The sequence below is a fragment of the Cherax quadricarinatus genome, unplaced genomic scaffold, assembly GCF_038502225.1.
Source record: "Cherax quadricarinatus isolate ZL_2023a unplaced genomic scaffold, ASM3850222v1 Contig434, whole genome shotgun sequence".
NCBI classification, from domain to species: Eukaryota; Metazoa; Arthropoda; class Malacostraca; order Decapoda; family Parastacidae; genus Cherax; species Cherax quadricarinatus.
The window spans coordinates 69,476-80,000 of NW_027195460.1; the positions used below are offsets into that span (position 1 = coordinate 69,476).

General features: G+C 51.9%; 1 protein-coding gene across 1 annotated transcript in view; it reads right to left on the minus strand.

Moving 5' to 3' along the window:
* Positions 1 to 469: 469 nt before the first annotated feature.
* Positions 470 to 10,525, minus strand: part of LOC138851370 (blood vessel epicardial substance-A-like) — a 46,526-nt gene continuing 36,470 nt past the window's right edge. Inside the window, exon 2 of the mRNA XM_070080423.1 lies at positions 470 to 2,826. Coding sequence (XP_069936524.1) covers positions 924 to 1,514 — 591 coding nt within the window. The 5' untranslated portion in view covers positions 1,515 to 2,826 and the 3' untranslated portion in view covers positions 470 to 923. The remainder of the gene's footprint in view (positions 2,827 to 10,525) is intronic.

Here is a 10,525-nt window from a genome sequence, read left to right on the forward strand (position 1 = left end):
GACGCTGTAGGAGCCCACGACTCTGATGTTCACTGAAGCAACAGGTCAGTGGGGTAGCCTTACAGACTCAGGCAGACCAGCTCCTCACAGAGATCACAAAAAGTCCCAGAGAGACGAAGCAATCGTGGAGAAAATCTCCCGGACATTCATCAGTAATGCCTCAGGAAGTAATTAAATCTCGCCTCCTTGCGGTGAAGGCACCCCATGATGGGGATTTCCTCTTGGCAATCTCTAATTACTCCTTGGGCACTCGGCTCGACCTTCAGGTCACTCACAGTGGTGTAAGTCTTCACTAGCCGCCCTCATACTCAACAAACACAAGTGTATCTCTGACAGTGAGTCAGTTGACTAACTTGGTCTTGTCTGGCATACGTAAGAAAAGAAGTATGGCAGACACGAAGAGGTTAATATGTACCATCAAGTGAAGTCTGGCCACAGCTGGTTGTTCAGGAGAACAGGTACCCCAGGTACTGAGGCCAGATGGCAGCCAGAAGCCTCCAGATGGAGTCACTATGCTACCTTGGAAAGCTGGTCAACACACTGCATGGAACTACACTTGTGCGTTTACATTGGATGACGCCCACTTACAACACTGGCTGACACCTACCTACATCACTGGCTGACACCTACTTACAACACTGACTGACACACCTACAACACTCTCAAGGCGGAATTAGCTGTTCTCTCAGTTTTAAGTAGAACCAGAGGATCAATAAATACAGGAACCAACCAGGAAAACAACCATGGGCCCAGAGCGATCAGCTACCTTTATGCAGAGGCTCAGCGTTACCATCCAAAAAGGTAATGCCTGCAGCATCCTGGGTCCACGACCCACCACCGAGTAGGGAAAGAAAGTAATCAAACAGAACCGGGGCAAAACCTTATTTACGTTCGACTACTGTCTTCTCTGAGGCTGTGGGTCCCTAGTTAGTACTCTCTCTCTCTCTCTTGCTCTCTCTTTCTTGTATGTGAAAACAAGAGTGACTTACCTGTTCTAGCTCTGGCGTGAACCTGACTGGTCTGAGGTAATAGCAGATAACAACTACGTGGATGAGGTTGATGAGAACGAAGATAGCGTTCCAAAGAAAGGTGTCAAAGGCGCAGAGCACCACCCAGCCCCACAGGCTGAAGAACATACAGCCTATGGTGAGGGTGATGCGTAGGTACAATATCCCGTAGATGCCGTTGGGAGCCAGGTACGAGAGGAAGAGGAAGATGTTGGCCAGCTGGAAGTAGATATGGTTGATGGGGAGCCAGCTGGAACACACGGCATAGTCAGCATAGGTGATGCCACCCATCTTAATGATGTCCTGAATGTCATAGCTACTGGGAAACATGGGCTCATGGGTGGAGGAGGTGGTGGCTGGCGTGGGCGTGGTGCCGCCCGTTGTGGTGGGCGTGGCTGTGCTGGAGAGGTTGTAACCCACATCTTCCTCGGTGAGGTTGTTGGAGAAGAGCAAGATGGAAGCAATGGTGGTGACGATAGGTTCCAGAACTGTGGCGTTGATGCCCATGGTGGTGATGGTAATGGTGATGGTGGTGGTGATGGTTGAGTCAGCTCCCAGGGGCGTGACTGCAACGACCCTCAGACAACTTGATGCGCTAATAAGTGGACTAGAAGAGAGGATGTAGACGTACGAGGGGAGCTGGTGGTTGTAACAGGTAGTGAGGGAGATCAACAGGTGTACACTACCACTGGCACCATCATCAACAATGATGGACCTTCCTGTCTCTCTATGTACACCTCACAAGCGTGTGTACACCTCACAAGCGTGTGTACAGAGTCAGGCCTACACCACCTCCCCGCTGAGCCATAGTGCCACTAAAACACTTCACTTATATAACACTGGTAATCACAAACTCAATTTATCCTTCATAATCTGCAAGATAACATCTTCGAAAGAGAGTCCTTGTTAGCCTCAGACGTACTCAAGACGTACTTGAGACTCCTTCAGTTATTTACCCTCACAGAGTCTTGCTACATCATTCTAGCGACGTTACACTACGTTTTCCACACATTTCTACGAATGAATGAGAGGCTACAGACGTGTGTCTGTCACGAATAACAACACGCTGGATTCCGAACCCGCCGATTCGAGCGCATATCACGAACCAGACGACACGGAATTTCGACTTTTGCGTTATGCGTCACATGACGCTGAAGCGTGATGCCGGTGCTTCCCCTCTCACTTCCTGCTCCACCACAGACATAATTCCCTACCAGCTCATCACTGAGGTACCGACAAGAAGTGGTTTCCTTAGAGTAAACACAGTGAGCACCAGCATGGACCTGAGTGACGCCACGGGTGAGAGAAGAGGCGCTCCTTGGCCTTCTCCCTGGTTCGATTCCCTACGCAAATAGATGAGTACACGACACTTGTCAATATGTGTTCACCTCACAACACTTGCAGCAACCTCAGCCTGGGAATGACCTGTTTAACACGCTAGGTGATAGAATACGGAGAGGCGGACACTGAGGGATGACCTGACCAGGAGACAGTCACCCTGGGGACTTGACCAGGAGACAGCCACTCTAGGGACGTGTCCAGGAGACAGTCACCCTGGGGACCTGACCAGGAGACAGCCACTCTAGGGACGTGTCCAAGAGACAGCCACCCTAGGGACGTGTCCAAGAGACAGCCACTGTGAAGACGTGCCCAGGAGATTGCTGGCTTGCCACGGCGTTGAGGAGATGCCGTCTTGTTTATAGTAGTGGGTGGTAGTGGGTGGTGGTAGTGGTGGTGGTGGTAGTGAGTGGTGGTGGTGGTGGTAGTTGTGGCCGTCACGCCCACACACGCCCTCACCCAGCCCTCGCTACGCCCACATCTGCAAGCAAAATAAAAACACAAACAATAATAATGGTGCCTAATAAAATTATTATTATTATTATTATTATTATTATTATTATTATTATTATTATTATTATTATTATTAGTGTCCTTATTAGTGTCCTTATTAGTGTCCTTATTTCCACAATGATCAACTTTCTGGTCCGTACAGAGAATCAAGGGCCTCCCTACCTCCCTAATCCCTACCCACCCCTTCCCCCAATCCCTTACCCCTTACTCCTACCCCATACCCCTTCCCCTACCCCTTACCCCTTCCCCTTACGCCACCAAACAAACACTACACAAACCAGAAGTAAATGTCAACACTCCCCCGCAGATGAGACCAGACAGCCAGAGCTAGACAGCCAGAGCTAGACAGCCAGAGCTAGACAGCCAGAGCTAGACAGCCAGAGCTAGACAGCCAGAGCTAGACAGACAGCCCGAGCTAGAGAGACAGAGCTAGACAGCCAGCCACAGCTAGACAGCCAGAGCTAGACAGCCAGAGCTAGACAGCCAGAGCTAGACAGCCAGAGCTAGACAGACAGAGCTAGACAGCCAGAGCTAGACAGCCAGAGCTAGAAAGCCAGAGCTAGACAGCCAGAGCTAGACAGCCAGAGCTAGACAGCCAAAGCTAGACAGCCAGAGCTAGACAGCCAGAGTTAGACAGCCAGAGCTAGACAGCCAGAGCTAGACAGCCAGAGCTAGACAACCAGAGCTAGACAACCAGAGCTAGACAGCCAGAGCTAGACAGCCAGAGCTAGACAGCCAGAGCTAGGCAGCCAGAGCTAGACAGCCAGAGCTAGACAGCCAGAGCTAGACAGCCAGAGCTAGACAGCCAGAGCTAGACAGCAAGAGTTAGACAGCCAGAGCTAGACAGCCAGAGCTAGACAGCCAGAGCTAGACAGCCAGAGCTAGACAGCCAGAGCTAGACAGCCAGAGCTAAACAGCCACAGCTAGACAGCCAGAGCTAAACACCCAGAGCTAAACAGAAACAGCTAGACAGCCAGAGCTAAACACCCAGAGCTAAACATCCAAAGCTAGACAGCCAGAGCTAGACAGCCAGAGCTAGACAGCAAGAGCTAAACACCCAGAGCTAAACAGCCAGAGCTAGACAGCCAGAGCTAGACAGCCAGAGCTAGACAGCCAGAGCTAAACACCCAGAGATAAACACCCAGAGCTAGACAGCCAGAGCTAGACAGCCAGAGCTAAAAACCCAGAGCTAAACAGCCAGAGCTAAACACCCAGAGCTAGACAGCCAGAGCTAGACAGCCAGAGCTAAACAGCCAGAGCTAGACAGATAGAGCTAGACAGCCAGAGCTAGACAGTCAGAGCTAGACAGCCAGAGCTAGACAGCCAGAGCTAGACAGCCAGAGCTAAACAGCCAGAGTTAGGCAGCCAGAGCTAGACAGACAGTCATAGCTAGACAGCCAGAGTTAGACAGCCAGAGCTAGACAGCCAGAGTTAGAAAGCCAGAGCTAAACAGCCAGAGCTAGACAGACAGAGCTAGACAGCCAGAGCTAGACAGCCAGAGTTAGACAACCAGAGCTAAACAGACAGCCAGAGCTAGACAGCAAGCCAGAGCTAGACAGCCAGAGCTAGACAGCCAGAGCTAGACAGTTAGAGCTAAACAGCCAGAGCTAGACAGACAGCCAGAGCTAGATAGTCAGAGCTAGACAGACAGCCAGAGCTAGACAGCCAGAGCTAGACAGCCAGAGCTAGATAGACAGCCAGAGCTAGACAGACAGTCAGAGCTAGACAGCAAGAGCTAGACAGCCAGAGCTAGACAGCCAGAGCTAGACAGCCAGAGTTAGACAGCCAGAACTAGACAGACAGACAGAGCTAGACAGCCAGAGCTAGACAGACAGCCAGAGCTAGACAGCCAGAGCTAGACAGACAGCCAGAGCTAGACAGACAGTCAGAGCTAGACAGCAAGAGCTAGACAGCCAGAGCTAGACAGCCAGAGCTAGACAGCCAGAGTTAGACAGCCAGAACTAGACAGACAGACAGAGCTAGACAGCCAGAGCTAGACAGACAGCCAGAGCTAGACAGCCAGAGCTAGACAGACAGCCAGAGCTAGACAGACAGTCAGAGCTAGACAGCAAGAGCTAGACAACCAGAGCTAGACAGCCAGAGCTAGATAGACAACCAGAGCTAGACAGACAGTCAGAGCTAGAGAGCAAGAGCTAGACAGCCAGAGCTAGACAGACAGCCAGAGCTAGACAGACAGTCAGAGCTAGACAGCCAGAGCTAGATAGCCAGAGCTCGACAGCCAGAGCTAGACAGACAGCTAGAGCTAGACAGACAGCCAGAGCTAGACAGACAACCAGAGCTAGACAGACAGCCAGAGCTAGACAGACAACCAGAGCTAGACAGACAGCCAGAGCTAGACAGACAACCAGAGATAAACAGACAGCCAGAGCTAGACAGCCAGAGCTAGACAGCCAGAGCTCGACAGCCAGAGCTAGACAGACAGCTAGAGCTAGGCAGACAGCCAGAGCTAGACAGACAACCAGAGCTAGACAGACAGCCAGAGCTAGACAGACAGCCGGAGCTAGACAGACAACCAGAGATAGACAGACAGCCAGAGCTAGACAGACAACCAGAGATAGACAGACAGCCAGAGCTAGACAGACAACCAGAGATAGACAGACAGCCAGAGCTAGACAGACAACCAGAGATAGACAGACAGCCAGAGCTAGACAGACAACCAGAGATAGACAGACAGCCAGAGCTAGACAGACAACCAGAGATAGACAGACAGCCAGAGCTAGACAGACAACCAGAGATAGACAGACAGTCAGAGCTAGACAGACAGCCAGAGCTAGACAGACAGTCAGAGCTAGACAGCCAGAGCTAGACAGACAGCTAGAGCTAGACAGACAGCCAGAGCTAGACAGACAACCAGAGCTAGACAGACAGCCAGAGCTAGACAGACAGCCAGAGCTAGACAGACAGCTAGAGCTAGACAGACAGCCAGAGCTAGACAGACAACCAGAGCTAGACAGACAGCCAGAGCTAGACAGACAGCCAGAGCTAGACAGACAACCAGAGATGAACAGACAGCCAGAGCTAGACAGCCAGAGCTCGACAACCAGAGCTAGACAGACAGCCAGAGCTAGACAGACAGCCCGAGCTAGACAGACAACCAGAGATAGACAGACAGCCAGAGCTAGACAGACAACCAGAGATAGACAGACAGCCAGAGCTAGACAGACAACCAGAGATAGACAGACAGCCAGAGCTAGACAGACAACCAGAGATAGACAGACAGCCAGAGCTAGACAGACAACCAGAGATAGACAGACAGCCAGAGCTAGACAGACAACCAGAGATAGACAGACAGCCAGAGCTAGACAGACAACCAGAGATAGACAGACAGCCAGAGCTGGACAGACAACCAGAGATAGACAGACAGCCAGAGCTAGACAGACAACCAGAGATAGACAGACAGTCAGAGCTAGACAGACAACCAGAGATAGACAGACAGTCAGAGCTAGACAGACAACCAGAGATAGACAGACAGTCAGAGCTAGACAGACAACCAGAGATAGACAGACAGTCAGAGTAGACAGACAGTCAGTGCTAGAAATAGCCAGAGATAGACACAAGCCAGAGTTAAACAGACAGAGTCATCAAGAGAGCCAGCCAGAGTTAGACAGCCAGTGTCAGCCAGAGACAGCCTGTTAGACAGCCAGTGTCAGCCATACAGTCATACATTCTGCCAGTTCCCTCTGGTAGCTATGTTATGTTAGGTTAGGTAATGTTATTCTCTTTGAGTGCTTAGGTGTGTGTGTACCTATATGTGGTTGCAAGGGTCGATTCACCGCTCCTGGCCCCTTGTGTGTGTGTGTGTGTGTGTGTGTGTGTGTGTGTGTGTGTGTGTGTGTGTGTGTGAGAGAGAGAGAGAGAGAGAGAGAGAGAGAGAGAGAGAGAGAGAGAGAGAGAGAGACTTCACAAAGTTCCCTGCAGGGACATGGGTAGGGGGAAGTTGGGAGGTGTCGTCCCCCAACCTTCACCATGAAAGACCCCCTCTGACCCCATTCTGATGAGACCCCCCCCCCACCCCTATCAACCCTCACCCACCAACACACACACATACACTCTACCCACCCCTACCCCCTTCCCCCTTCCCCTCCTTCCCCCGCCTGCCTCAGGGAGTACTCCATGTGTACCATTATATCACCAGGCCAAAAAACTCTCTCTTGAAAAGCAACACTGTCAGGCAACACTGTAGCGTGCAACACTGCCTGCTATCCTGGCTGAAGCAACACTGTAGCGTGCAACACTGCCTGCTATCCTGCCTGAAGCAACACTGTAGCGTGCAACACTGCCTGCTATCCTGTCTGAAACAACACTGTAGCGTGCAACACTGCCTGCTATCCTGCCTGAAGCAACACTGTAGCGTGCAACACTGCATGCTATCCTGCCTGAAGCAAGACTGTAGCGTGCAACACTGCCTGCTATCCTGTCTGAAACAACACTGTAGCGTGCAACACTGCCTGCTATCCTGCCTGAAGCAACACTGTAGCCTGCAACACTGCCTGCTATCCTGCCTGAAGCAACACTGTAGCGTGCAACACTGCCTGCTATCCTGCCTGAAGCAACACTGTAGCCTGCAACACTGCCTGATATCCTGCCTGAAGCAACACTGTAGCGTGCAACACTGCCTGCTATCCTGCCTGAAGCAACACTGTAGCGTGCAACACTGCCTGATATCCTGCCTGAAGCAACACTGTAGCGTGCAACACTGCCTGATATCCTGCCTGAAGCAACACTGTAGCGTGCAACACTGCCTGATATCCTGCCTGAAGCAACACTGTAGCGTGCAACACTGCCTGATATCCTGCCTGAAGCAACACTGTAGCGTGCAACATTGCCTGATATCCTGCCTGAAGCAACACTGTAGCGTGCAACACTGCCTGATATCCTGCCTGAAGCAACACTGTAGCGTGCAACACTGCCTGATATCCTGCCTGAAGCAACACTGTAGCGTGCAACACTGCCTGATATCCTGCCTGAAGCAACACTGTAGCGTGCAACACTGCCTGATATCCTGCCTGAAGCAACACTGTAGCCTGCAACACTGCCTGCTATCCTGTCTGAAGCAACACTGTAGCCTGCAACACTGCCTGCTATCCTGTCTGAAGCAACACTGTAGCCTGCAACATTGCCTGATATCCTGCCTGAAGCAACACTGTAGCCTGCAACACTGCCTGCTATCCTGTCTGAAGCAACACTGTAGCGTGCAACACTGCCTGATATCCTGCCTGAAGCAACACTGTAGCCTGCAACACTGCCTGATATCCTGCCTGAAGCAACACTGTAGCCTGCAACACTGCCTGCTATCCTGTCTGAAGCAACACTGTAGCGTGCAACACTGCCTGATATCCTGCCTGAAGCAACACTGTAGCCTGCAACACTGCCTGATATCCTGCCTGAAGCAACACTGTAGCCTGCAACACTGCCTGCTATCCTGCCTGAAACAACACTGCAGCGTGCAACACTGCCTGATATCCTGCCTGGAGCAACACTGTAGCGTGCAACACTGCCTGATATCCTGCCTGAAGCAACACTGTAGCCTGCAACACTGCCTGATATCTTGCCTGAAGCAACACTGAAGTGTGCAACACTGCCTGCTATCCTGCCTGAAACAACACTGTAGCGTGCAACACTGCCTGATATCCTGCCTGAAGCAACACTGTAGCGTGCAACACTGCCTGATATCCTGTCTGAAGCAACACTGTAGCGTGCAACACTGCCTGATATCCTGCCTGAAGCAACACTATAGCGTGCAACACTGCCTGCTATCCTGCCTGGAGCAACACTGTAGCGTGCAACACTGCCTGCTATCCTGCCTGGAGCAACACTGTAGCGTGCAACACTGCCTGATATCCTGTCTGAAGCAACACTGTAGCGTGCAACACTGCCTGATATCCTGCCTGAAGCAACACTGTAGCGTGCAACACTGCCTGATATCCTGTCTGAAGCAACACTGTAGCGTGCAACACTGCCTGATATCCTGCCTGAAACAACACTGTAGCCTGCAACACTGCCTGATATCCTGCCTGAAGCAACACTGTAGCGTGCAACACTGCCTGCTATCCTGCCTAGAGCAACACTGTAGCGTGCAACACTGCCTGCTATCCTGCCTGGAGCAACACTGTAGCGTGCAACACTGCCTGCTATCCTGCCTGGAGCAACACTGTAGCGTGCAACACTGCCTGATATCCTGCCAGAAGCAACATTGTAGCGTGCAACACTGCCTGATATCCTGCCTGGAGCAACACTGTAGCGTGCAACACTGCCTGCTATCCTGCCTGGAGCAACACTGTAGCGTGCAACACTGCCTGCTATCCTGCCTGGAGCAACACTGTAGCGTGCAACACTGCCTGCTATCCTGCCAGAAGCAACACTGTAGCGTGCAACACTGCCTGATATCCTGCCTGAAGCAAGACTGTAGCGTGCAACACTGCCTGCTATCCTGCCAGAAGCAACACTGTAGCGTGCAACACTGCCTGATATCCTGCCTGAAGCAAGACTGTAGCGTGCAACACTGCCTGATATCCTGCCTGAAGCAACACTGTAGCGTGCAACACTGCCTGATATCCTGCCTGAAGCAACACTGTAGCGTGCAACACTGCCTGATATCCTGTCTGAAGCAACACTGTAGCGTGCAACACTGCCTGATATCCTGCCTGAAACAACACTGTAGCCTGCAACACTGCCTGATATCCTGCCAGAAGCAACACTGTAGCGTGCAACACTGCCTGCTATCCTGCCTGGAGCAACACTGTAGCGTGCAACACTGCCTGCTATCCTGCCTGGAGCAACACTGTAGCGTGCAATACTGCCTGCTATCCTGCCTGGGGCAACACTGTAGCGTGCAACACTGCCTGATATCCTGCCAGAAGCAACATTGTAGCGTGCAACACTGCCTGATATCCTGCCTGGAGCAACACTGTAGCGTGCAACACTGCCTGATATCCTGCCTGGAGCAACACTGTAGCGTGCAACACTGCCTGCTATCCTGCCTGGAGCAACACTGTAGCGTGCAACACTGCCTGCTATCCTGCCAGAAGCAACACTGTAGCGTGCAACACTGCCTGATATCCTGCCTGAAGCAAGACTGTAGCGTGCAACACTGCCTGCTATCCTGCCAGAAGCAACACTGTAGCGTGCAACACTGCCTGATATCCTGCCTGAAGCAAGACTGTAGCGTGCAACACTGCCTGATATCCTGCCTGAAGCAACACTGTAGCGTGCAACACCGCCTGCTATCCTGCCTGAAGCAACACTGTAGCGTGCAACACTGCCTGCTATCCTGCCTGAAGCAACACTGTAGCCTGCAACACTGCCTGCTATCCTGCCTGAAGCAACACTGTAGCGTGCAACACTGCCTGATATCCTGAATGAAGCAACACTGTAGCCTGCAACACTGCCTGATATCTTGCCTGAAGCAACGCTGTAGCGTGCAACACTGCCTGCTATTCTGCCTGAAACAACACTGTAGCGTGCAACACTGCCTGATATCCTGCCTGAAGCAACACTGTAGCGTGCAACACTGCCTGATATCCTGTCTGAAGCAACACTGTAGCGTGCAACACTGCCTGATATCCTGCCTGAAGCAACACTATAGCGTGCAACACTGCCTGCTATCCTGCCTGGAGCAACACTGTAGCGTGCAACACTGCCTGCTA